The sequence below is a fragment of the Clarias gariepinus genome, chromosome 13, assembly GCF_024256425.1.
Source record: "Clarias gariepinus isolate MV-2021 ecotype Netherlands chromosome 13, CGAR_prim_01v2, whole genome shotgun sequence".
Taxonomy (NCBI): Eukaryota; Metazoa; Chordata; class Actinopteri; order Siluriformes; family Clariidae; genus Clarias; species Clarias gariepinus.
In genome coordinates this window covers 11,499,414-11,527,127 of record NC_071112.1, presented here as the reverse complement: position 1 = coordinate 11,527,127, position 27,714 = coordinate 11,499,414, and the positions used below count along the sequence as shown (strand labels likewise).

Sequence of the window (27,714 nt, the reverse complement as noted above, 5' to 3'; positions counted from 1 at the left end):
GTAATTTGACCAAAGTGAGAGATGCCTCCAATGCTGTTATATAACAAACCTAAATAAAACTAAATCATATTGGACAACTGGTAATGTAATGTATATAACAAATATTTAATACACATAATTTTATCATAAATATTTTGTATAGTAATATATATAATAACTCAAAACTACTACTCTTTTGATAATTAGTTTGTCCTAATATACCATATTACACAACTATAAGCAGGAAGTAGCATCTTTTTAGATATACTTTTAATTACAGACACTTTTTTCCCCAATGAGAGGAACATTCCAACTTATATCAGAATTTTTTTTATAGAAGACAAATCCAAGCTGAATAAATTCCAATTTACATGATAACAGAAAACACTTCTTTTTTTCCTCATATCCAAAATGATACATAATGTACTGTATTTTAAAACAAAACTGCATAACTTGACATATAAACTTGGTGGTAAAAAATTAAAATACAGTTCACACAAATGAAATGAAAGCTATATTACACATGATTCCCTGTATCAAGAGTGAGCACAATGCAAAAAATGGCTACCAAATCTCCTAAAGCATTCATTCATATTCAAAGCAGATATCAGACCTCGATCCTACGAGTCGTAAAAAATCACAAGGTTTTCTTTGTCAGAAACTTCGTTCAGGCCTGCGGAGATCTGTACCTGGTAAATGTATCTACAAATATGAAGGAGACTTAAACTCATTAGGAACATCACTGTCCAGTTTACAGATGATTTTGTAAATGGATTTTTTCCATGACGGGTCTGAATCTTTGCTGAGAGAGATGGCGTTATAAAATTCATGCAGGGTGATTTCAGCCACCTCCAAGAAGCGCTCAGGCACCTGTCGATCAAATAAAGATGACAGAAGGTCTTAATTATAAAAGTATAAACTTAAATGAAAAGATTCTTATTCCTAAGAAAACAGCGGGTGAACTCATAATATTCACTAAGAGTAGAACAGGGTTGAATTATTCTTGTCTAAATTAATATACTTTGTCTTTGATGTAACACCATGATGGCATGATGGGATGGCAACGGACAAGTGTGATCTCCCTTTCACTTAACCTTCTCATTAGCGCAGTACTCTGAACTAACGCTGTAGATCTCATTGTCTTTATGAGCAAGTTTTAATTTGCTCGTTTCAAAACACTTTTCTTTTTGGGTTGCCTTTGCTCTCAGCATGTTTCAAGCAAATACTGTGTCAGAACCATTAGATGAGTGATGCTTTGATGAAATTAATCAATGCAGAAAAAAATTACTTAGAATTACTCACTTTTTTTGTGGCACATGTATTTTGTAAGTTTGATCAGACTGGACATGTGAGCGTATATCTGTGTGTATGCGTGTGGGTTGGGTGTTTGAGGGAAGGATTTATCTGGTGCCATATTTTCTGATAGAATGGCTAAGCAAGCTGCTGATGATCAACACTGGCTATTTTTATTCTCCAAGTACAAAAGCAAGCCCTGGGAAAGGAATGTCTTAGGCCCAAGGTAAAGACAACTGTCTCGGCCCATTCCCATCGGCCGGCCCTTCATCCTCAGAATCTGCGGCGTCTTTCTCAGCATTCCGCATCAGTAGCAATCCCGGCCTCACTCAGGCATGGCCAGTTACTAATCCTGAGTTGTTTTAGCAGGATCCTGTGGCTTCCTCTTCCCACAGTAGGCTAAAGCGGTGCTGTGCTTTTGGATAATGGCTGCCAAAGGTGCAGTATGACACACGGGTCATACTGCGAACAGTGGCTATATGTGATTATATGCTTACAACATTATTGTATACTTTATCATACTCAAGGAAAGAAATGGTAAGTCACCTTAAGTAAGTAATAAAGGATTTTGTCGTAATTCGTTAGAAAAATAATAATAGGAAAATAATCAATGATGGTCCCTGTTGCAAACCAGACTGTCTGTTACTTTTAACTTTTTATTGATTTCAGAAGTTTTGTTATCACTTAGCAGCTATAAAGGGACATTTCCTCACCAGTCTCACTTTCTCTCTTTCTCTCTCTAAATTATTGAATGTTTTAAAGCACTCCATCCATATATAAATAACATCCATATAAAAATAACATCCATATATAAATAATATAACATTTAATTAACATAATTAAATAACAACATATATTTCATTAATTAATTAGCTGTTTTAGATGAAGTGGATAATGTACTATATAAGCAATTAATACAAAAATGATAGCATTAGAATAAGCGCATTATAATAAACCTGTGATTTTTAATCATAAAGTTAATTAAGTTAGTAAAAGTTAATCAACACCCTCTGATCAAGCAGCATCAAGGCTATACCAGTGCAGTGGTATAACATTTAATTTACTTTATTATTTTTCTCTTTTTTTGTTAGATTTTAGAATTTTGTTAAAAACTAACGAAGAAATCTGAATAACAAACTCTGAACACAAGACTTTAATGACATCAAAATGTTTTTATAATCATCAGGAAAGTTATTCAGCAAGGTGTGTCCATGTTGTGACTGAAACTGTAATTCTACAGCAGGTCATAGGTTAAAAAAAAAAGCATACCTGGAAATCATTGGCTTTGTTGTAGTGCATGTTAAGAGCACGGAAGACTTCTGAGTCTCTGGTAACAGACATGTCCTTCACGTCACTTACTCCATCCATAATAGCCTGGCGTGCAAACTTCTCCATCTGAATGTAGTAGAACTCTCGGAAGTTACTAAACCACTTGATTAGCTGGGAAGTGATGCAGCGATTAAACTAAAAATAGATGAGAAATATATACATTTAAATGAAATACATTACTTTACATGTTAAAAAATTTAACATCACAAGGCACTTTACAAACATTACAAGGTTTAATAATTCTATAGCTACAATTACAGAAAGAAAATATGTTTTAATTTATTAATTAATAAAATCTTCAGAGACCAATATGACGACATTCTGGGTTTACAGAAACAAATGCCGATGAGAGGCAGAGTCTTCACAGGAACTGTAGCAACTTTCCAAATATTCTTAAAGCAAAAACAGGTCTACTTTTACATGTCAAACTGGATCCAGAAAAGCTCATATGGGTGCTACATCAGAAGCTACATCTGATGTCTATTAAGAGCCAAGAAAGACTAATTAAACCGGCGTGGCTGCTGCTTGGTTGAAATGTAACCCTGCATCCTCATGGTCCTTTCTGGATTTAGTTTTACACCCCTGACCTACTAGAACTTAAAACATTGATGCATGTTTAAAATGCATAGTGACCACACCAAACCTTAAATTATATTCCATTTAATTTTACCGATTTATTATAGAACAATGTAGTACACAATTCTATTTCACTTGTTGCCATTTTTTATTTAATTGTTTAAAAAACAATTAAAAAACATGTAAAAACAACTAAATTGTTTAAACATTTTCAGTTTAATAAATTTCTTTTACGAGTACGCCTTTAATGGTAGAGCTGTACATAAGGCAAAACAGTGGATACAGATTTATATTTCCCTCTAATTGTATTGGAAAAACAAGGCAAATTCTTTTTGGATTTGACATCATAATTTTCTTTTAAACTTCAATTTTTTTAAGCATATATATCTGGATTAAACAACTTGCCAAACCTTATGTTTGAGCCCACTCACTTTTTAAGTGATCAGAAATATTGGATTGGGACTGACCTTTGTTTCCATGCTAGTATTAAATAATAGTGCTAGTTTGATGGCAGTCTGTTCAAACACAGAATTGATTTTTTTTATATACTATTCTATTATTAATTATAAGTAAGGTCTGCTATGCCAGTACTTTATGATCTTTCTCAGTTTTTAACAATTCTTTGTTCCCACCAGCTTCTTGCACATGAACATCCAGCAATGTAAACACTGGGCTTAATCTCAGTCTTGACATTATCCTTGTTATTTTATCTTCTCATCCAAAAGGAGAAAGAGAAAAGTGGAGCACAAAATGCCCAAGGGCTGAGTTGTCATCAAAGACGTTCCTTCCCTCTATGTGAGAATGTGACTATGGAAGAGTCCAGGAGGAAGCCACGCTTTCAGTGGGTTTAGATGACACGAATGGAATCAGACATTGGGATTAACTTTTTTCTTTGTTCACTGTGACTTCTCACTGAGGGGTCAGCCCTGGACAAGGAAGAGACTCGGCCCACTAACCCCTGGAGGGCAGGGTAACATTCACATTAGCTCTACAAGAAAGTGCTAGAAGGGTGGAAGCAGCTGAACCAGGCAGGATAGTGTGCAGCAATCACCTTTAAAACATTTCATTGAGTACTCTATATTCCTGGGATTGATACACAATAAATAAGAAATAAAACACAGTGGGGTGCTGTATAGGAGAATAATTAGTGATTTAGTGGGTGTAGTCGATTATCTTTCATTAGCAGTATGGAGTGAGCCTTGAAGCTCGCGTTAGCTGTGAACGAAATAACACAGATGGTTTAGATGCAATTTGGAACGACTTAGAAGCAAGACATGACATTATCAGATGTGTTTTCTTGCTGAAAGTGCGTCCATGTCTAGATTTAAATGTAGGCTTTGGCAGGCAGCTGTTCCTCTTATATTAAAATATATTGAGTAATCTGATTGTATTAACATGTTAATAGATAGATAGATAGATAGATAGATAGATAGATAGATAGATAGATAGATAGATAGATAGATTTTCACATTTTTATATTCTGTTTTGGTAAGCCAATATGCATGTTTTTCATTCTCTCTACTGTATTCAGCAAAGCTGCGATCCCTGATAATGTTTTTCAGAGAACATAGCAATTAAAAATAAATGAAGGTAATAGCTTTAGGGTACATATTCAAACGGACTTCAGGGAGTGTTATTTCTGTGTTCATACGACAAGGACTAGATAGTGAGAGATAATAAATCCTCCTGAACAAGTGCTATGTTTTTGTCTATTCAGATGAGTTTCGAGCCTCAGGACATGTCACACACTCACAGGATGTGCAGTCCGTATACACGGGTTGTTGTTGTAGGGCCTAAACTCCTCGTCGCTGCCTGCAGCTCAGCAGTGCTCTATTGTTGCCTATTGACAGCTGACTGACTACACAGCGTTTAGGGGTTAACTCTGAATAGACAAGGCTGCACATTTGTCTCCTTTCTCCTTTTGTCTTCTTTTGCTGACTTGAGGAACTTTTTTAAAAACTGTGTTAAAGATAAACCATCAGTCCCTATCACCTTAAGTCCCAAAATCTCAGGCAAATTCCGTCTGTTATCGTTTGGTCTTTTGTCTATGATTTAATATTTTAGTTATGTAGTTTATTTTAAAAATAGCAAATTAAATATGTACAAATCTACATATGTTTTTTGATTGTGTTCAGTTGATTCTTAATGTACAGTACCTTGACATCAGGAAAAAAGGTCTTTAGGATGTTCGAACTCGGGTACCGCGTGTAGAAGAACATCAGTTTGGCTTTCTTCAAATGGTTAGGCGTTAATCCTTCTTGGATGTAGTAAAAATTAAGGACAATATGTTCGTCAGAGATGGAAAAACTCCTATACCGTGATAAAAATGTTACAAGTAGTAGTAATCTTTTGAAAAACAAGCTAAAAACAAGCTGAAAAAATGTATTTATGTTATCACCTAATTTGATTGTGTTCATCTAGTCCTATTTAACTCCTTAGGCTTTATCTCGACTAGTGATTTTTACAGTGCGGTCCATATGTAATATATTTACACAGCTCTACACTAACCATGGACTAAATTAACACCCCACAGCACGTGCTAATTGGAAAAATAGCTAAACAAATCCGATTAGGGATTTCAATTAGAGACTTCCACAGAAGCCTCTTAGTTTCATGTCAGTCAATAGTAATCGATTTGTTGGGAAAACACTAAGAAGCAAATGCAATTTGGATATGAGGAGCCCACTGTCTTGCATCTGAGCATCCCTTTAAAATTTCTCCTAAACAATATGACAACTTGTGCATTAGGTAATAGTTTCTTATCCACTAAAAGGTCATTTCAGGGTATACATATACAGTATTAGTGTGCGGTAACATTGAAAGAGAGATACGGAAACAAATAATAAATAAAAGACGAACAGAGTTCAAAGGAAAATTAAAGCATATGCTGCAGGAGAGCTGATCGTGCCAAATCTAACCTTACATTCAAAACAAACAAAACAGTGGCAGAAAAGAAACCACTATCACAACTGTTTATGCTTGGAAATTCATAAAGGACCAAAGGCTCATTGTGTACTGTATATACATGTGTGCAAGTATCTCTATGAGTATAGACATATGTGCTGAGGTTGAATGTAATGACAGCTTTTAAAAAAATAGAGAAAGAGAGGAAAAATGGAAGTGACCACTCTGAACCATTCCAGTCGCATGGAGAGTACAGAAATATATTCTGCACCTTTTCAAGTCAAGGGGGGAAAAAATCAAGAGAATTTCCTGAGCAGAAACTGCTGCTTTTTCTGCCTTTGAAAATTGGCTTTTGTTCCTGACAATTCTTATCAAAGCCTTGTATTCCTTTTTATTTGTCTTTTTCTGGACTTACAGTCATTACTGAGCCCAGATTAAAGAAGATGCTACAATTTTCTTTGGGGTTACAGAGATCAAAGGAAATATTCTCCTTGAAGTCTGGGTTAGTGGACCTGCTCAGAGCAGCACTCAATTCAACGAGTCATTGTTCACTGAGGTATTGCTACCAGAGCGGGTAGTTTGTTCTGCTGCTTCTCTCTGTTTCATATCTGGCACTACATTGCAAATTACAGTAAATTACGGAGAAGCAAGCTTGTTCAGAGAACAGTTCGGTAAAATGCACAGGTACTTGTATGAATATTCAGCTAAGAGTATATACCATGGCTGCAGGTAAAGATGAGTTTTTATATTGAAGAGATTTTATATTAGATAAGATTAGATAAAATTTGATAAAATTAGATTTGATTAGGCAGCTTTATTGGCATTGCAAATACAAAACACGAGTTCTCCTGATGCTGGGTTTAACTTTTCATAATGTGAATCTTTATGCGACTATTTAGGTGACTACTATAATATGCTCAAAAACTATGGAATAAAACCATGACTGTGTCTGTTTATTGCTCTAAATATATATATTTGGATTCTATATTCAGATGGTTTTACAGATGTGAAAATGTGATCATCTATAACAACAATTATTATAAATACCTCTCTGATAAACTAATCCAATCCAAACATGGGTTATGTCTCAAAAATTACTGAAAAAAGCACACAGGTAGAAAATATCAGCTATGTCAGCATGCTTTTTGATGCAGTTGTTAAGAGAATAATTCTTTTTTTTTTTTTAAGACAATGATTATTTTTCAAAATGTATTCCTATTTCGTTATAGATCTATAAATCATAGTCACTAATTATACATTATAAACCCTATAATAATCGCACACAGACCATGTCATGCGCTGAACCTTTAAAAGGATATACTGAGTGGCATGAAGGTGCTCCTCTCCGCCATACTCTGCAGTTCTCCACACTCCATCTTGACATGCGGTAGGCAAAGGCCATCTACTGTCACTTGGCCGAGAGCCCCGGGACGATGGTGCTGCCCGAGGTGGCCAGAGCTTACCTTTGACCTCAAAGCAATGCTTTCCCAAGGAAGAGCCACTGAATCTTGGGGTGATCTCTCCAATGATGGGGGAAGGCAAGAGATCCCAGTGAAATTAGAATGAGGTCCATACTTGAGGAGGTGCTCCAAGATTTGGCTGTCATGCAGAGAAGCGCTGTGACTGAACTGGAATGGAGATTGGTGCAGGGGATAGGGTCTCTTTACTGAATGCCCTACTGAACCCAAAGCGTTTAACGGGGATTTTCGGACTACGAGAGACAAAGCTTCTGTTTGATGCTCTGGACTGTGTGAAGGTGTGTTTTCATAGCACTCTACAGGCATTGGTTTTGTGGCATTCTCTAGGTCAGAAGACTCTCTAGTGCATGCCTGATGGTCTCGTTTCTCCATACCTGTGCAGTCTGGACTCTGATACAGATGTAGCTGTGGTGATTGGTTCTCTAGGATCATAGAGAGTTTTCTGAACACCATATCAACACTTTCACTTATAGCTCTGGAAAGCTCACATTTTAGCATTTCCTGGAGGTTCTTCTGATCCCTCTGCGGGCTCAAACATCCATCATCTTGTTTCATGCTCTCTTTGTGTTCAAGCATGCTGATGTTGTCAGAACTCATGCATACATCAAGCTCATGGCTGTCTTGCTGCTCCCCTTTCTCCTCATTCTCTGAGCTATTGTGGTCATACATCCTTAGAAATTTCTCCTGAAGTTGATGTAAGAGCTGCTGCATGCTCTGCAGTTGTTTCCTTAGCTTGTGACACTCTTCATCTCTGCTTATATTATGATCAGTGTTTGCTGAAATTCCAGCATGGTTGTGCTCCTGGTGCTGAGGAAGCTTCTGTTTGCGTTTGCTCTCTTTATACACTTCTCTGCTGTACTTGCTGATTTCACTCTCAGCATTCTCTCTTTCTGCATGTGACTTGTCGCCTGGTGAGCTCGCCATGCCTCGTATGATGTTCTCCACCCTTGCTCGTTTGGCCTGGACATGCTCGCTCAGTGGGCATTCAGGTTCAGCGCTTATTCCACTGGAAGTGTGAACAGGAGACGTCGATTCCAGCTGGCTGTCCTTGGAAGACAGGTTACTCCAGTCATCCTGAGTGGTCTCAGTCACTGTAGGTCTTGACTCAACCATGCTGGAGCAAGCAATAGAGGTCGCTGGCATGTACGGTTGGTTATTGTTAAGAATGGACCGTTTATTGTGGATGGTTTTTCGTAAAAGATGAGAGATGAGCGGCGCGTTGTGGTAGGACGAGAGACGCTCCTCGTACATGTCTCGGCGAAAGCACTGCAGCATTAGATCTGCTTTGCTGTCCTCCATGCAGACCTCGTTAGGCTTATGAATGCTTTGGTCTGGTGGCGTCAGATTCATTTTTAATACAGCCGTATTATTTTCTGCTGCACTTTGACTTGATGTAACTTCACAACAAACCAATGTGCTACAGTGGTCTTAAATATTAATTTGAGGCACCTAAGGAAAAAAAAAAGAAAAATAACTATAGGAAATATTTTAGCTCAAGGTAAAAAATAAACAACATTAAAAGTAAAATCAATATTTGAAAACTTTTAATTACATATCTTAGCACAGTAACACCATTAAAACATTTAATGATTTATCTTTATTGAATGGTATTTTTTACCTGATACTTATTCCTACTTAATAATAATGCTATACCTGTATGAACATATGATAATTAAAATGTAACATAATATTATCTGTTGTAAGTAGTGTAGATTGATCCATACTTTACCATAACAACACAAACAAAAAATTGTAAATTATATTTCATGTTAAAATTTGGCAAAGGGGAGTGAGAACTAGGAATTAGATACAAGTGCTAAAATATATTATCCATTGTAATCATAAAGCTTCTTCTTTACAAACCAATATTTTTTCCTGCTTGATTTAAAATGAGTCAGCTTGGCTGAAATGCTGTTCATGTGCGAATTTATATATGATCAGCAATACACACAAAGAAAAGCTACGTGAAAATGATTGGTAAGCAAACAGGGACTGTACATATTATATATGAGGAATACAGAAAATTATACAGAATGAGCATGTAAACACTGACCTGTATTTGTAATAAATTATAGGTATAGAATTACTGAAATCTCTTATCCAGTTCTAAATAAAAGGTAGCACATAAATACCATGTGTAAGTCATTCGTTATGCAAAAGTTAAAGGAATGCATCACTTTATGCAATTGTATTTATGATGTACCGTATTTACTTTTTACTGGAAACCTCTTTTACAGTGTCTATATGAAGGAAACATTTTCATCTCCTGCAATGACTGATGAACGCGCTGCGGCTCCGCAAATTCCAAAATTGCATTATGTATTAATATTACCAAATACCCTTATGTTATTATTTTGATATTATAGTATATTTATCCTGGTACAAATGTAAATTATTATTATTATTATTATTGTTGTTGTTGTTATTGTTGTTGCTGTTATTTAATCATCATCAACAACTTATTTGACAATAACAAAAAGATGAATCTTTATTTTCAACACTGAATACTGTATCTTGCATCACATACTGTATATAAAATGTAACAGACCTAATAATGCTGATTTAAAATATGATAAAATGTAAAGCATCCGCTGAAAGTCTGAACACATCGATTAATTTATTTAAAAGTCTAAACATATAAAAGTCTAGCATCTAAAAGTTTGTTTTTTGTTGTTTTTTGCTGCATGCACTATTGAAAGTGTAAAAATAAAATTAGCTGAATTGTATAATAAAGGGAGAAGTATTAAAAACAAATAAATAAATAAAACTGTCATTCTCTTAACCAACTTCCTGAGACACTAACATGCTGACCAATGGGTTTTTTTTTTTTTCTTTCCCCCAATGAAAGCTAGCTGTAAAGTAGACGTTTGGACATGTAACTTACTATGTCCATGTCAAATTATTTATTCATTAATTGTTGTTTTTTACTTGTACTTGTACTTAAGGTCATGATGAGAAGCATTTAAAGAGGTTTTTGCTATTACAAAAAGTCTTTATTACCATTTAAAAGCCAAACATCCTAAAACTGTTCAAGGTCTACATGAGGTAAACGGTATGAAACAGTTCTTTTTACAAAATTGAAATGTGAAATTTTAATTTAAAAAAAATGAAAGAAGAAGAAGAAGAGAAGTACACTCGTCTGTTTAAAGTAAGTACACGGATGTGTAAGGGAGCAGCGGAGTAGGGAGAGAAGCTTGTGCTCTTACCTGTTGCTCGGGCGGTGAGAGACTGACAGCGAGTCTCGCCTCAACGCCTCCCAAAAGCCTCGGAGATGATGAAGGGGCGTGGCCTACAGCATCCGGCCCTCAGCGCGAGACCGAGTGCGCGAGACTGCGCGTGCTCCGAGACACTCACGTTAACCCGACTACGCGGCGCGTGCAGCGTACACCCTGATGATGCTGTAAAGGTCACCCCTCTATGATAATATACATATCCGGGTTTTTTATCATCTCTTAATATTGTGGCACTATGCACCCACTCTGATAAAAGCGTACTTATAATAGTAGTTACTTTATTACTTAATACAACACCATACATATTTATAATCAATGAGTCATTAAAGGTAACAGTCATACTGTAACAGTTGCGCATTTACTTTCTGATGAAAGTTCAAATCAGGTGCAACATGTTACTAATCCATTGCAATAGAGATGCATAATAGAAATATAGAAATAACATATACATATAATACATATAAATAACATCATATTGGTGAGTCTGGTCAAGCATCAAACAGGAAACTGAATAAATAAACTAAATAAATTCCACCTATAATAATAATAATAACAACAACAACACCACTAACAACAATACTACTACTACTACTACTAATAATAATGATAATAATAATAATAATAATAATGATGATAATAATAATCATAATAATAATAATAATGATAATAATAATAATGATAATAATAATGATAATAATAATAATAATAGGGTGTTCCCAAATTGCCCATTGTGTGTGTGTGTGTGTGTGTGTGTGCGCCCTGGGACAGGCTCCAGGCTCCCTGCAACCCTATATAGGATACGTAGTATAGAAGATATATATATATATATATATATATATATTAATACATGCAATACTGTAAGATTGCTAATATTTAAAAAAAAAACATTTTCAGTATTAAAATAAAGGTGAAGAAAGGAAAATAAAATTAATATAATGAATCCTCTGATGGATGTTATGTGCATTATTAAGGTCTTTTTTTTCCATTATACAGTATTAATAAGCAGGGGAATGGGGACTGCAAAATACAGAATGCTGCTCATGCGGAAATGTTTACTTACTGTACTGCACTCACCTAATTTTAAGGATTTATGTTGAATCCTGCTTTTTGCTGTAAATATTTTTTATTGAATTGACTATTTTTCAGTCTATTTTTTTTAAATTGTTATTGTTACTGTTATTGTTTTTATTAATAATATAAACATCTTTATATGTCATAAATTCTACCTAGCCTACTGAGCCTACAAATTATGTTGTTGATCAAGAAGTCCTGCGATTACAAATTTGATAAATTGATGGTATAAATACTTCTGCTGTAACTAAATTAATCATTTAAATCTACTGTGTAGGCCTAAACTGATGAACATATTACTGATTATATTCTAAGCAGACAATTACTGATGCCTTTTTCCTTTACATGTCGAGTTAACCTCTTGTAGATTTTAGAAATGTACTATGTGCTGTAGTATTTTGAGAAACCTTGGACAATTTTGAAATTTAAAAGCTATTCAAAAACATTATTAAATTACCTGTGGGTGTGATAGTGACTGTGTTTGAGTGTATCCAGTCCAGAATGTATTCCCAGTGTCCCTGGTTTAGACTTTGCTCAGGGATGACGCTGGACAGGATATAATGACCCTAGCAAAGACGAATTAATAGCTTTAATAGATGTTTATACACAAAGCAGTCTTTCAAGAGTTTACCTGATTACATGGCTGTATTTACCATTACTAATTATTTATAGCCTATACGGTACACTTAGTGGTCACTTATAGCATACTTCATTATATAACTGTTTTGTTGTGTTTGTTTACAGTCACTATGTAGATTTTGTTAGCCCATGCACTAACACAACATCAGTGGGAAGAAACTGCTAAAACCACTATTGAGGAGATAATATTTTTCTGGTGTACAGCATAGCAGTGTGATCCTGAATTAATAACAGCATTATGGGTGTGGTGTTGCTATGAACAGATCAGGTCTAGGGGTTCCTGGTGTGTAAACAGCTCAGTGACAATGTTTGATAGAAATTTTATGACAAGTAAAGATATACTGTACAGCCAATAGTGTCTGGTTAGAAACTGAATGATGTGTTTTGTAACATGACTCAAAAGTGCACAAGGTGGAAAAATAATCTCGACACAGCGGCGTCTGGGCTATAAGGCACAGTGGCTCAGTGGTTACAACAGATGTCTCACACCTCCAGGCTGAGGGCTTTTAACTCTAGCCTCCAGTTTGTGTGTGGAGTTTTCGTGTTCTCCTCATGCATTGTGGGTTTTCACCATATAATCCGGTCACCAAAAACACCCATAGACTGTATGAGAGGGTGTGTGCTGCGATGGGTCTTCTGGAATAAACTTTAAGCCCCTCCTTTATCACATACATAGAAAAGGTGATGAATTAATAAACTTCTGCACTGCAAAAATATACAATAAGCTACCATACATCTGTCTAGAAACTTCTGTAGTCCAACTAGGGATGGTGGAGGCCAATGGTAATTACAATGGTACAACTGTTACAGGACCTCCGATCAACATTCACACACACCTTCACACACTACCGGCAATTTGGGAAGTCCAGTTATCTTAACCTGCATGTTTTTGAACTGTGGGAGGAAACTGGAGTACCTGGAGGAAACCCATCAAGCACACCCTGAGGCGGGACTCAAACCCTGACCCTGGAGGTGCATGGTCATGATACAAACCACTAAGCCACTGTGCTTATATATATATATTCATTTATTTATTTATTTATTTATTCGTACACATTCATATTCCGTACAAACTTAAATAATTCTTTTAATTGTGTAAAGCTGCTTTGGTACAAATAAAATTTAATTGAATATATACAGTATATATATATATATATATATATATATATATATATAGGATCAGGGGTAACTCAGATGTAAAACAATATAAATGAAAATGTAAGTTACTCTGGATAAGAACATCTGCTCAAATATAAATGTGTGTGTAAAGTAACATATGGTAGCTTTTTGTAAGTTCATTCATTCATTACCTACTGTATATGTCATGTGTGTGTGGTATGCATGGCTTTTAAACTGGGTCCTGTTAAACAGGCTCATACAGTAAGCAGACGAGTGTGTACATGACGCGCATGCGCAGGTCGTCTCAGTCGAGCACGCAGGCGTGGAGGTTTGCGCGCACGCGCGCTGCAGAGCTGCCAGCAGACGCTCCGGTAGAGAACGGGGAGTTCCTTCCTTCTCTCGGGATCTTGGCGGTGTGAGTTACGGGTTCGTCCGGGCGTATCATCGCTGTTCGAGCAGCCGATATGTTATCTCGTTCCCGGTGTCTCACGCGCTCTGTCGGTCGCTCTCTCGTTGCCCTCCGACAGGTATGTAGTTTTAGCCGCCATGCTAATACTAACGTCCCCTTTTGGTAAACCGGGCGGTGTTAGTCTCCAGCCGCACTCATGCTAACCTAAGTGAGCTAGGGCTGTATCCTAAACCAGGCTCTCGTAGGCATCTAGTGCACTAGGTATCCGTGTATGGGCAGGCATGTGGATCCCTACGTAGTGCACTTATATAGGAATCACTGGGTGATTTGGGATTATGTCCTAACTACTAGCGCGATGATTAGGCCTCAGTGCCGAGCCAAGGACAGCATGTCAATTATCCTGCTGCAGTAAACCAGGCTAGTCTAAAAGAATATTAATAATTATCCGTTTAATTGTAATGTAGAAGCACTCGTCCTAAACGTACACATGAATAAATCTTATTTTGTTTTTAGGTGTTGTAAAGAATTGCCTATAGAAGGGTAATGTTAAAGGGGACTTTGGTACGAGGTCATCCCCTTGATAGTCGTTAGCTAACTAACGTTACAGCTTAGCTTATTAGCATCGTTAACCCTGCCTGTTGCTCACTCTGGGACTTTGCTCTAATTTGACAGCTGTGAGTTTCATTTCGATCGTTATTTATCCAGGCTAAAGTCACATCATAATATAATAGATTAAGCCAGAGGAAACCGGCTAGAGGACCTTTCTCTCTCACACATATTCACTTCCGTCTGCAGATGAAGAGTTTAAAATAAACATGACACCAGGTTCAGCTTTTCAAGCACAAAAGAAGCAAACAAGTTGTCCTAATTTGTTTCTGCTGTTCAGTTTGTAGGTGAAAATAAAGTGTTGTCTCAGGGGGTCTAAGGCTGAAGTTGATCTTCAGCATGTTGGTGAGAAAGTTGTTAGTTTGAATCCCAGCTTGACACAAAACCCCTTTTTAGACTCTTCTTTTATTTCCAGTACTTAGGTAGCATGGTAGCTTATTGGTCAGCAGTGTGACCTCGCACTTCCAGGGTTGAGGGTTTGATTCCTGTCTCTGGTCTGTGTGCGCGGACTTTGCATGTTCTACCAATGCTTGGTGGGTTTGCTCTGATTTCCTCCCACAGTCCAAAGACATGCCGATTAGGCCAATTGGTGTTCCTAAATTGGTTGGCACCATGTCTAGGGATATAATCCAGGTCCTCTCCAACCCTCTACAGGATAAGTAGAAGATTAATGAAATAAATTGATGAATGATTATTTCCTTTATTTGTTTTCTTAAAGTATATGCTTATCAATTTCTCACAGTGCTTTGCCTGTGAATTTCCTTGAAAGATAAATAAATGGTAATATTTTAGATGATTAAGTGTAAATATAAAAACTGCCCAGATTATGATTGCCTGGTTTAAGCAGACATGACGTGTTAGGGTGTTTTTAGAAATCACACATTGTGGAAAAAAACCTATGTGTAATGTGCTCACAAGTGACAAATTTAGTGGCACTGTGACTGAAGAAACCTGTCGACAAAGTTCTGGCAGCATCGTGGGTATTATTATTATTTATTTTTGTTAAAATCTGACTGTAAACTGTTATGACACTCATCTAAAAGCCACAAATGGAAGGGCAGCAGAGGATTATGCAGAATTCATGACAGCTACAAATGGTGAAATTGTAAACGAATCATTTTAGTGGATGCCAAATATCTTTATCACGTCAAACTCATTTTGAAAATTGTCCATATCTCACTGTTTGATATTGTAGGCAGAGCGCAATACGCTTCTTTAATATCAGGTCGATCATCAGATACAGTCTGACATTTACAACACCCGTCTGTTATCCAATTAGGCCAAGATTTTATTTGGTTAATTTCATACAGTGTTGACTGGTTATCTTTAAAGATGGCTGTAGTGAAATCCTTCACTTCAGCAAGTAATCAACCAAAAAACAAGTCCCCAACTTTTTGAAAATAAAACAAGTGGGTTCCATACAGGAATTTTTATTGTGCAGAATAACAGAACACAGTTATGAGAGTAAAACTACCTTTATTTCTCTATATAATTCCCTGCTACACTAATGCACTTATTCCAGCTTTTTACTAGTGCTTGGATACCATCAAGGCAGAAAGTTTTCTTATTACACTTGAGGCGTGACAGTGGCTTCCCTTTTATTAAAGGAACTCCTCTAGTGCTACAAACATATGGAAATGACTGGGACCGTGGTTAGGACGATATTAGGGATGTAGCAATAACTCCCAGCCGAGTTCCTGTATTGTGCAAGTGGTGTTGGTCAATGAAAGTGCGTACAGTACTTCCACAAGCTAAATTCAAATTTTATTTGTCACATACACAGTCATACACAGTACGATATGCAGTGAAATGCTTGTAACATGTTATCTAGTGACATGTTATCCGTCGATTTTTAAGCATCAGGTGTTCCACTCACTGGAACGACTGCAGTGGTCTCAAAGCCACCTCGGCTGATCGGCCTGTAGAAATGGGACTCGCCAGTCATCCCCCGATACGATATTATCACGATACCTTGGTGCTGATTTCATTTTTTATAAATTTTATAAATGTCATGTAGAAAACAAAGGGCATAATTTAAACAAAATGAAACAACTTCAAAAACAAAAGTATAAGAGTATAAGATTGTACTTGTACAGTATATTTTACTAGTTAATTCTATTTTCTTATGTTTAAGTTTTTTATTTTTAAGGTCACTGCAGTCGTGTAAGCATTTTACTACATATCGTACTGTGTACGTGACAAATAGAATTTGATTTGAAATGTGAATTTGAACTTTAAATTAAACAAAAAGCTACATTTTACTGAGCAGCACATGTTTTTCATTAGCAAATAATTTACTCCTACTGTACAGGATGCTAATGTGTGAATACTTCAGAGTCTACCACCTGTAGGATTATAAAGAAATGGTCACCTTTACTGCCTCAAATGCTTCCAAAGTCTTTAACACGTGTTGAGCAACTGGAACAACAGTACAGGCAGCATTCAGTCAGCGTGCAGAGATTCTAACATGGGAACATGTGACTTGTAACGTGTGTTTCAAGACTAAACAGCATTCCTGGTGTATTAAGACCATATCAGGTGTGTGTGTAATGAGTGGTTTCTGAAACTGATTCTCTAGTTTGGAGAAAAAAAGCAGATCAAAAGCTTCTTAACGCACACAACGTTTGATAATGTAATGCAATAAATGTAAGTGCACTCGGCACAGAATCAGTTATTTCTGAGGCTGATCGGTCACGCCTGATGAAGCCGAAAAAGGCCATTTCTGGTCATTTCTTATAGTGCTAATAAATAATAATAATAAAAAAAATGCTTTTGGGGTGTGTGTGGTGCATGAATTAGATTATGAAAGAATAGTAATTCAAAACTCAATCATGTTTTTTTATTATTATTATTATTTATTAATTAATTGATTAAATAAACACACCAACAATCTATTTTCTTATGGCGTTCTCTGTTGATTAAAGTTTTGGTACAAATACAACAATTATCCACAAAACTAAAGATAATACTCAGAAACATGTTTGTACGCACCATACTGGTTAGCTACACTTCCCTACCTACTATGTTCAAAATTGCACAATTTGTTAAAACAGAGTGACCTTTTAACCTTTAAATCTAAAGCGCTGAGGCAGCTGAGAATGTCAGTTTCTTTAGCATCTGTTGCCATTTGTGCTATAACCTCTGAACGTAACATTAGAGTGCCTTCCTTCTGCATGAGACATATATGCAGGTGGTGTGGTCTTTGAGAACGTAGGTGTATTTAAATCGTACGCTGCTTTGAAAGTAGGATTTGTCAACTCATTAAGAAGACATTAAGAAGAATACGTTGTGAAATGTTTGTCCTTGTCTAGTAATGACAGTGGTTGCATTTCAGCTGAGCAGGTTAAATATAGTCTTGTGGCTTCAAGTATTCATTTCCCAACAATCACCAGTGGTAAATGACCCTGACTCTGTCTGAGTTTTGGCGTTGACTACAGTTTCACTGCTTAAAGCTCTTGACCATTCATTTTTCGTGACAAAAACGTATCACCCAATTCTTTATAAACTAGTAGCTTTATAGTTAGTGTTTTATTACATATTTATTTATGTTTTTTATTTTATTTTTATTTCATAGGGTAACACTGTTTTAGCAAGACGAGCTGCTTCAGGTGAGTTTTCATGAACCTGAATTCAGTGTTTATTCCATTTCAAAGGATATAATACTTAAAATTACATTCCTCTAGTAGCTGATAACACACATTTTTTACACATGATCACAGACTGTTTTGCTTTTGGCTCTGTATGCAAACAAATCTTCTTGGTTCTTCAGGCGTATCGGCTACTCAGTGCCTCACCGTCAGGAACAATCTGTAAGTATTGCTTTAGGCTTAGGATATTAAAAGCCAAACTACTTTTTAACTGTGTCGTTATTAATGATTTTGATTCTATTGAATTTTAGAAAGTTTGAGACGAGGCCCAGTATCTGGCAAATCAGATACTTCAAGACCACTGCGTGTCACAGTATGTAGCTTCAAACACACAACTGGTTTTGTTCCATATCTTATACTTGGTGTCCTTGTAATGTGTTAATATAAGTTATTTTAAAGAATGTCTGATTGCGCTAGTCATTTCTTCATGTTTTGATTCCAAAGAGCTAAACTTCCTTGTTGTTTTTAATTAAGGAATAGTTCTCCAGGCTTCCTGAAGGACATTTTGCCTCATTTTTTTCAAGTTTTTGTCTCTCATTTTTTAGTCCAGTCCCTGTATCAGACCAGTTTCAGATATTTTTTTGTTTGGTAAGCCACACAGTGACCTATGAATCATTTTAACATTTAAAAAAATCTTAACTTAAGGTATCAACCAGCAGATGATGTAGATGATCGGACCGGTGATTAGTATACTGGTGATGCTAAACACTAAGTGGCTGGAACTGACGAGAGACTGCTAAAGTGGTTACACAACCAATTATGAAATTGTATATTTAGGCATTTAGCAGCCTGATGCAGTAAAATGTTAATCCACTTTAAATTTAATGAGGGTGTCTCAAGACTTTTGCATAGCACTGTATATTCTTTATTTATGGGAATATTAAAAACTGCCCAGCTGATGAACCAAAATAAGTCAAAGCACACCCGGGATTGCATTGAATTGAAAACTCGAGATGGCAAACGGATGATTTTCTGACTCACATTAAACTAAAAGCGCATGCCTTATTATTTTGTGTGCAGATAAAAGGTGCTTTTAACTTGCCTTGGCAGGGTTCTGTACTATTGCCTTAGCCAAGCGTTCACTTGCTAAGATGTATCTGGAATATATCTGCACTTTCATGGCCAAGAGGATACATGAAGCTATCTTAGACAGTCTGATTTATTAATCGGGTTCTCAGGTGTGTTTGAAGAAAGGAATTAGCACAATTAGGAAATCTAGTTTATAAACTCTTATCTTGAGTTTGTTAGTCAATGTATTGGCATGACCTGGCTATGTTTAACAAAGGGGAAGAGAGAGAAAGAAGAAGGGGATATGGTCTAATGTTTAACATTGCATAGGGGCAGAGGATTCAGTTAGCCCTTATTTTGAATAAAAAAACTTATAAAAAAAAAAAAACAATTCTGTTGTGACTACTCCCCCAACTAATATTTGACATCATAAATAAAGTATAACAAATATTAATAACAATGAGGTCATTATAACTAATCTCCATTTACAAACAACATACGCCAAACCTTTATTAAACGTTGTAGTATCCAGCGTTCTAGCTACAGTACTGAGCAAGTCTTGAGACATCTCGTTTCATCTCATCTTAAAAAGATCTTATTGAAAAAAATTATGTAACAATCGCGGCAGCAGCCTCATTTCCCCTCACGGCTTTAGATGTTTTTTTTTTTTTTTCCATACTTGAATGATTTATAGGTCTCATAGGTGTGGCTTAACAACATTCCTCTGAAACTGGACTGAAAATGAGAGTCAAAAAAGAATGAGAGCCAAAGACAAAAATAATTCCTTCGGGAAGCCTGGGGAACTATTCCTCAATACTGCATTAAAAATGAAAGGAGGTTTTTTTTTTTTTTTAAGCAAAATATGAATAAATGTGGGTTGGTTCAAGTAATATACAAGTATGTTTTTACCATATTACTTTGGATTGAAAAATGAATTGTGGCTTTATTTATATATATATATATATATATATATATATATATATATATATATATATATATATATATTTAAATTTCAACGTACAATAAGGTATCTAGTGTCTTTTAAATCATTGAAGCATTAGTAAAAAGTAAAGATTAGTCAGTCCAGACTAGGAGAAGTTAGGGACAGATATCCTATCTAAAATATTCCGTCAGAGGATATGAAGGCAGTTACAGGCATTTCTAAAGACAGGATATGGAAAAGCAAGGTATTGGTGAATATTTACACTGACTGTCCACTTTAATACCTGAACATTCATTTAGTTAGACAATCAACCAATCCTGTGGCAGCACAATGTATAAATCCATACATGTATGTTAGGGAGCTTCACTCAACGTTCACATCTAAATCAGACAGAGCAATAAATGTGTTCTCTATGACTTGCAGCTTGGGCTGGTATTTAAAAGAAAATCCTGAAATTGTTACATAAAACAGTGTCTATAGTTTACCCAGAATGGTGCAGAAAAAAAGAAAAGCATCCTGTGAGCAGAGGATCTGCTGGCTGAGCCAACAGGACATCTGCAATATTTCAATTAATCACTCTAAACAGTCGTGGTGAGCAGAAAAGCAAAGATTGTATTTTTTCCACCCATATCTTCAGCTGTGCAGTTTGTCTAAGGCTCATCCTGTAACAGCCTCTGATTCTTGTTGGCAGAAGTGAAGTAAAGGTTTTTTTTGGGTGGTAGACCCTCCAATTTAAGGTTTGAGGTTTTGTACATGCTGAGATGTTTTTCTGTTTAGCACGGTTGTAAAGAGTGATTATATGGGTGATTGTGATCCCATTTAGAGAGAGATTCTCCCTGGCAGCTTGAACCAATCTGGCCCTTTCTTTTGACCTTGATCCAGTAACCATACCATGATCAAAATCACAGACATCACATGTTTCCCTGCTCTAATCTTTGATGCGAGCATTATCCAAAGCTCTTGAACTGTAACTGCATGATTTTATGCATTGTGCTGCTGTCATATGATTGGCTAATAGAATCACTATTAAGCTGGATGGTGTGTGTATGTGAAAAGGAGATGCAGCTGCTTGAAGACATTAATATTTTCTTTATTAATCACACTATGGTTATTTCTGTTGCTTGTAAAAAAGATGGCACATCCATAGAACATTCTTCATCTTTATTTTGTACTAAAGATGTACAGACATTTTAACCTTGTTTTTTCTCTGCAGGGAATGAGGTTATTACCATCAACACACCAGCGTTTGCTGAGTCTGTCACAGAGGGCGATGTGAGGTGGGAGAAAGGTATACAAGTGTCTCTAATGTGTTAACCACAGGCCTTTTTTAAGCCCCAGTTATTGCATCACAGTTTTAACTCGGTATTAACTTGTTGATGTTTTTCTCTCATCTTGTAGCTGTGGGAGATACTGTTGCAGAAGATGAGGTGGTTTGTGAAATCGAGACCGATAAGGTAAAAGAAGAAATGATTAACTTTTTCATGACTGTTATTGTACCAAACTGTAGCATTAAGTGTTTTGCCACGCCTGTGTTGCAGACGTCCGTGCAGGTGCCCTCTCCTGCTGCAGGAGTGATCGAGGAGCTCCTGATTCCTGATGGAGGCAAAGTGGAGGGAGGCACACCACTGTTCAAACTGAGAAAAGGAGGTTAGTGCATGCCAAATCTGTTCAAAAGTTTTTGCATGAACAAGGGTAAGTGTATCTGCACAGTTGTGACTAGCTGTATTCTGATGTTCAGTATAATCATACTCTGTATTTAGTATGGCATCACTGTAAGATTTTATAGACAAACTAAACTCATATCAAGTAACAGATATTTTAGGCAAAATCGCAAAAGGTTTGTTTGCTTGTGCGACAGATCACAAAGAAGTCGTACCGAATGCTAGCCGTAAGCTAGGTGGCTAGCTTGCTGCTCATTGGACACACGTTTATTTGTATATTTGTGTTAAAGGTGCATCCAGTGAAACTGGCTTCATTTTTTTTTCCTTCTGTTTTTTTCTTCATCTGAGATACATTCATGAAAGTACAGTAGTAGCGGTTCCGGGGAGTGAAATGTCTGGGGAGTGTGCAAATATGCATGAAAGTGTTTATCTGCAACGAGCAGAAATGAAATAGAAGTATGTGTAAATGTGCAGGTGTGCAATGTCCATAAGTGTCCATGGTGTCCATGAATGTCCAGAATAAGTGCAAAAAACAAATCTCCATAATGTGCAAAAAAGGTTTAGTCCTGTGTGCAGTTAGAGACTGTATCGATTAAAGATGTACACAAATCAGTCATAACATTAACACTGATTACTACATCGCAATCAATAAATTTACAGAGAGAAGAATCTGGTACAATATAGTTAAATACTGGAAACACTGTATTCTAAGGTTGAGCCTTGTTCTGTGGTTTCGTGCTCTCCTCAGCCGGCGCTCCCAAGGCGGCTGCTGCCCCTGCTCCAGCAGCCGAGGCCCCGGCAGCTGCTGCACCTCCACCTCCTCCACCTCCTGCTGCTACAGTGGGGCCTATCCCGTCCACCATGCCCCCAGTGCCACCCGTGCCCGCCCAGCCTGCTACTTCCAAACCAGGTGAGCCAGACACAAGCAGAAAGAAGCACTACACATCTCATTTATCACCAGCTGGACTTGAGAAGGGATGTGAATTGCCTATCCTTTGCTGGGTTTGACAACTGGATTATATGATATGAATTTCGCCAAAAGAGAAACTGCCCATCAAGCATTCTTTTGTTCTTTTTATTCTAATGGAATATGGAATGTCGTGTCTTGACACTATATACATGTTTCTCATTTTGATTAAGTGTCTGCCATCAAACCGACCGCAGCTCCTGCTGCCCCTGCTGCAGACTCTGGAGCAAAGGGAGCACGCTCCGAGCACAGGGTAAGAGACTGCACAGGGTGGCATTGAATATTAAGCAGGAGTGTCACACTCTGAAATATAAAACAAGCCTAAAGAGGGTTTTCACTGACTGGAAATCTAGATGAAAATTCCATCCCTGTAAAAATGGAAAACTTTGTATGTGTGCGAGAGAGGGGATTTCCTGCGCATTGTAATAAATAATATATTTTCTATTTACTTTCTAAACTGCAGGTTAAGATGAATCGTATGAGGCTGAGGATTGCTCAGAGGCTAAAAGAAGCTCAGAACACCTGTGCCATGTTGACGACTTTCAATGAGGTGGACATGAGGTCAGATTAGTCACCAGTTTCTTGGTTTTGTGTTTTTTGTTTTTTTTTCCTGTTCAGAAGAGGCTCTGAGTCATAGACTGAGTTCAGGTCAATAGTATCGAGAAAGTAAAGTGGGGCGAAAGTCCTGTTTGTTGCCTAAACTTGATTAGAACCTCAGCAATGCTAACACAAATGGTTATAGATTGGAATCTGCCCTACAGGAAGAGCTTTTTGCAACCCGATGCCCATTTAAAGCCTGGAATGTAAATATTTGGTACTAATGTCGGTAAAAACAAAGATAAGATTTGGGTAAAACGCGCTTTATTAATTTAGAAGGAAACGTTATGTCCTCAGACCCCCACCCTCACTTCAGAAGATGACACTTTGAGGATTTCTCCTCAGCACAAATGGCGGTGTCAGCTTTCGGCTGCGCAGGGGTTTCGTACTCACGCAAATCTAGTTGGTATCGATGGGATGGAGCAAGACTCCGCAGTCCAGGGTTAGTGCGGAGACGAAGAAGCGCGGCCGGTCAGGGGCCCGAGAGCATCTGCCCAGCTCTCCCCCGAGAGCAGCCCTCAGAGAGCAGCCTGCCTGCAATGTTATGGGCTTTTATGACAAGCCAATAAGATTTGAAAGGTTTAGAAAGTGAAGATTTTTATCTCGTCTTCTCTCCTTTCTCGGAGAGTGTGTCTTGGGACGGTGCTAATTCTGTTAGCGGCGAAACCCTAGAGCTTAAGCGGAGTTGGAGACAGGAAAACGAACAATTAAAAAGCGCTGGGCAAGTGCACCATTTTTATCATACACGCGAACAATTGTCAATAAAACCCCTGAAGTAGCACTTCAGGGCTGTTGTATATGGAAAAGATTTTGTTTTGCAGTCTGCAGTGTTTTTTTTTTTTTTTTTTTATTAGTTTATTTTTTTAACTACATATTGAAAGAATTTTTCCTGGAACGTTCATGCATTTTTGTAATCCAATTTAAATTGTTTGTCCTTTAAGTAAAGATTTGATGCTTGTTTTTCCAGCAACATTACAGAGATGAGGAAAGTCTACAAAGACGCTTTCTTAAAGAAACACAGCATCAAACTGGGCTTCATGTCTGCCTTCGTGAAAGCAGCTGCCTATGCTTTAGTAGACCAGCCAGCAGTCAACGCAGGTACGTCCCTCCAGCATCAGCTACTCGTGTTTTTAATGTCACCGCCTCACAATCGACTACTAGCAAGTGTATGTGGTTAATGAGGTTGTGTGTTCTGCGTCTAAGATCACGATTTACAGACTATTTTTTCCCCCCTACTTCCTTCAGAACCACTGAAACCTGGCCTACATAGACAAGCCACACTTAATCTAGATTTTATATTTAAGTAGCGAGCCACAACCCAATGCAGAAAAAGTCACTCAAGCTGTAGCTGATTTTATTTTTCCATTTTCTTCAATGAATGAATGAATATATTGAATTTGATAGAATGTTTGTGTGTACTGAAAACAGTTTCAGGGTATTTGGGTACATGGTGTGTTTATTACTGATAAATTATTGTGCGTAAACAAAAAAAACATAGCAGCTAAGAAAAAAAAAAAATTTTTCTTTCAAATCTTGTCTCATTCAGTTTGTCACAGCTAATAAAGTTCTTCTCTAGTTCCAAAAGGGATTTTTTTTTTTTTTTTTTAATATAATGAGTTACTTAAAGATGATGTATTGTCCATTTCTCCCCCCACCCCTAGTAATTGATGACACGACGAAAGAGATTGTGTACCGAGATTACGTCGACATCAGCGTGGCGGTAGCGACACCGAAGGTGATTTTCTGAAGCTCTGTTTTTCTCCTAATAATTTGGTAACAGATAGCTTTAGGACACTCTGCAGCTTCTAATGTTGCAGTGTCACGCAAATAAGTGCATTTAGTCGAAATGGATAATGTTACTCCTGTAAATAAGAGTGAGCATGATGCATTTCTGCAGTAATGTACTATAACCACTTTAGTAAAAAATGAGTCCCGGTTTGGTCTGAGACCTGCTGTGACTGCCATCCAGGAAACTGAAATATTGCTCTCATCTGGACTGCATTTTATATTCTCTTAGTTCAGTACTCTGTATGTGAGAAAAAGAGAAGAGAGAGAAAAAAAAAGTATTTTTGTACATGAGTGTAAAGTTGATTCTGATTCATCTGTGTTCTCATCCTCTCCTCCTTATCATCAAAGGGATTAGTGGTGCCGGTAATTAGAGGCGTGGAAGGAATGAACTTTACAGACATTGAAAAAGCTATAAACGAGCTAGGGGAAAAGGTAAGAGCCCTTAACTCTTGTTGAATCTGAATATATTTCATGTGAAGACTAAAGATATTAGTCGGCATCTTTTGACTTTCATACTTCTAGTGAAGTTTGTACCATTTGAACTATAGCTCTCGGAGGTTTAGACCCTCAGACCCTGCTACGTTTTTAAATGGATCAACTAACCAAAACCCTGTTTTTAGACAAATTTGTGATATGACCTGATTTATCGTATCTATATTTTGGGTAAAGCAGATGGTTAAAGTGGGTAACTCGGACAGAGTATCTGAAAAACATGTGGTTTATCATTTGGCAGCTTAAAGCTTTGCCCTTTAGATTCCTAGCACGACGCTTTCGATTTTACTTATTAAGTTTTACATTTTGATGCACAGGCACGTAAGAACGAGCTGGCAGTGGAAGATATGGATGGCGGCACGTTCACCATCAGTAACGGCGGGGTTTTCGGCTCGCTCTTCGGCACACCCATCATCAACCCACCACAGTCTGCAATTTTGGGCATGCATGGTATCTTTGACAGGCCAGTGGCTGTTGGTGGCAAGGTTAGTTATGAGCTTGATGCGTTTCAGTTTTTGCAGATGCACACAAAAGTTTGGACAAATCTTTTAATTTAATGTTTTTTGTTTTGTGATTTTATTTTCTACATTCTGGAACAATCCTGAAGATTTCAAAACTATGAAATAACATATTACATTAGGTAATTAAGTAACAACAACAGTCACTTGTTATTTTAAGTCATGAAGATCAGCTGTTCTGGAATAGTTCTTGCAAGAACAGTATCGTCAAGTGTATTTACAAAACACATCAAGCATCATGATGAAACTGGCTCTCATGAAGACCATCCCAGGAAGGCAAGACCAAAACTTACCTCTGCTGCAGAGAAGACGTTCATTTAGAGTTACCAAATTAACAAAAATCACCAATAAACAAACAGCACCTCAGATTAGAGCTTTTATAAAGTCTTCACAGAACATAAGTAGCAGATGCATCTTAACATCAACTGTTCAAAGGACATATATTGCATATTTTGGATGCCTTCAGTATTATTTTACAATTTAAGAAAAAATAAAAATAAGGAAAGACCATTGAGTTAGAAGGTGTGTCCAAGCTTTTGAATGGTCCTGTATGTGCTTTTTGACTTTTTCTCCTCTGCCTCACGTCATCTTTTTCCATTCTCAGGTTGAGGTCAGGCCCATGATGTATGTAGCCCTGACATATGACCATCGTCTGATTGATGGTAGAGAGGCCGTCACTTTCCTGCGTAAGATCAAGTCTGTGGTTGAGGACCCCAGGGTGCTGCTCTTGGATATGTGAGATGATCATAACGCGCACATTAATGGCTGACTTCCTCAGAGTTTCACACAGTGGTTATTTTTCCCCTCCAAAAAAAAATAATAAATACTTACTGCATATGATTTACTGTGTTGGTTAACTAGGGAAAGAAGCATTTTGAATGTTCATTTACTCTACAATAGCATGAAGGTAACAGTTGAATGGACTAGCCTGGAAAAAAGGGTGTCTCAGCTGGCATCTTCTTAATAAAAAGGCTGTCACACCATTCATAAGTGCTTTTTTTGCCAATGTTTAACTTGATATATGTATGATTATTTTAAGACATATGCAGTTGTATGTATACGTTGCTCCAAATATGTCAGAATATTGGATTTCTGACCAGTAAAACAAGCACAGTAGTAGACAGTTTCTCGTTTTGCATTTTGTCTGTTTAAAGAGGTAGTAGTCCATCGGTCGACCAGCCAGCCAGATACACTGTTTTGTTATGTTCACAACACACACTTTGGTGCATATTGTGTACTTGTGCTTACAGTATGGCCCTTCAACAAAGTCAAAATCAGATTCTGTCTATGCTGTGTAAAGAAACATATTTAAGGAGGAAAAAGCTTTTAAACAATAAATTGATGAAAATTGGGCTTTGTTGTCATGTTTTGTGGTGCTTATCTTGTACAAGACGCTGTTACAGGGTTATAGCTGGTGAACTGAGGTGACCATCATGGCTATTGCTTGCAGTGAATCA

The 27,714-nt window shown here is 37.1% G+C and overlaps 2 protein-coding genes across 2 annotated transcripts; one reads left to right on the top strand and one right to left on the bottom strand.

The window, feature by feature from the left end:
* Positions 1 to 196: 196 nt before the first annotated feature.
* On the bottom strand, positions 197 to 10,798 carry prox2 (prospero homeobox 2). Its single transcript, XM_053510205.1, has 5 exons — positions 10,766 to 10,798; positions 7,401 to 9,008; positions 5,334 to 5,441; positions 2,542 to 2,736; positions 197 to 849 (listed from the first exon to the last, which is right to left on the bottom strand). The coding sequence occupies exons 2-5, from the start codon at positions 8,907 to 8,909 to the stop codon at positions 682 to 684; spliced, it is 1,980 nt and encodes a 659-aa protein (XP_053366180.1). The 5' UTR covers positions 8,910 to 9,008; positions 10,766 to 10,798; the 3' UTR covers positions 197 to 681.
* Positions 10,799 to 13,959: 3,161 nt separating this feature from the next.
* On the top strand, positions 13,960 to 27,610 carry dlst (dihydrolipoamide S-succinyltransferase). Its single transcript, XM_053510160.1, has 15 exons — positions 13,960 to 14,148; positions 18,211 to 18,244; positions 18,406 to 18,445; positions 18,535 to 18,596; positions 21,448 to 21,522; positions 21,633 to 21,688; positions 21,773 to 21,881; positions 22,644 to 22,805; positions 23,036 to 23,115; positions 23,326 to 23,423; positions 24,427 to 24,557; positions 25,121 to 25,194; positions 25,596 to 25,679; positions 26,057 to 26,224; positions 26,862 to 27,610. Exons 1-15 carry the CDS (start codon positions 14,086 to 14,088, stop codon positions 26,994 to 26,996), a joined length of 1,371 nt encoding a protein of 456 aa, XP_053366135.1. The 5' UTR covers positions 13,960 to 14,085; the 3' UTR covers positions 26,997 to 27,610.
* Positions 27,611 to 27,714: the final 104 nt, after the last annotated feature.

Excerpts from the sequence above, each read along its gene's own strand:
- dlst (XM_053510160.1), top strand. The coding sequence starts at position 14,086 with ATGTTATCTCGTTCCCGGTGTCTCACGCGCTCTGTCGGTCGCTCTCTC. Across the intron at positions 18,245-18,405 it reads AGCAAGACGAGCTGCTTCAG|GCGTATCGGCTACTCAGTGC; the intron begins GTGAGTTTTCAT and ends TTGGTTCTTCAG. Across the intron at positions 21,689-21,772 it reads GTGAAATCGAGACCGATAAG|ACGTCCGTGCAGGTGCCCTC; the intron begins GTAAAAGAAGAA and ends CCTGTGTTGCAG.
- prox2 (XM_053510205.1), bottom strand. The coding sequence starts at position 8,909 with ATGAATCTGACGCCACCAGACCAAAGCATTCATAAGCCTAACGAGGTC. Across the intron at positions 5,442-7,400 it reads GCACCTTCATGCCACTCAGT|ATCCAAGAAGGATTAACGCC; the intron begins ATATCCTTTTAA and ends AATTTTTACTAC. Across the intron at positions 850-2,541 it reads ACAAAGCCAATGATTTCCAG|GTGCCTGAGCGCTTCTTGGA; the intron begins GTATGCTTTTTT and ends TTTGATCGACAG.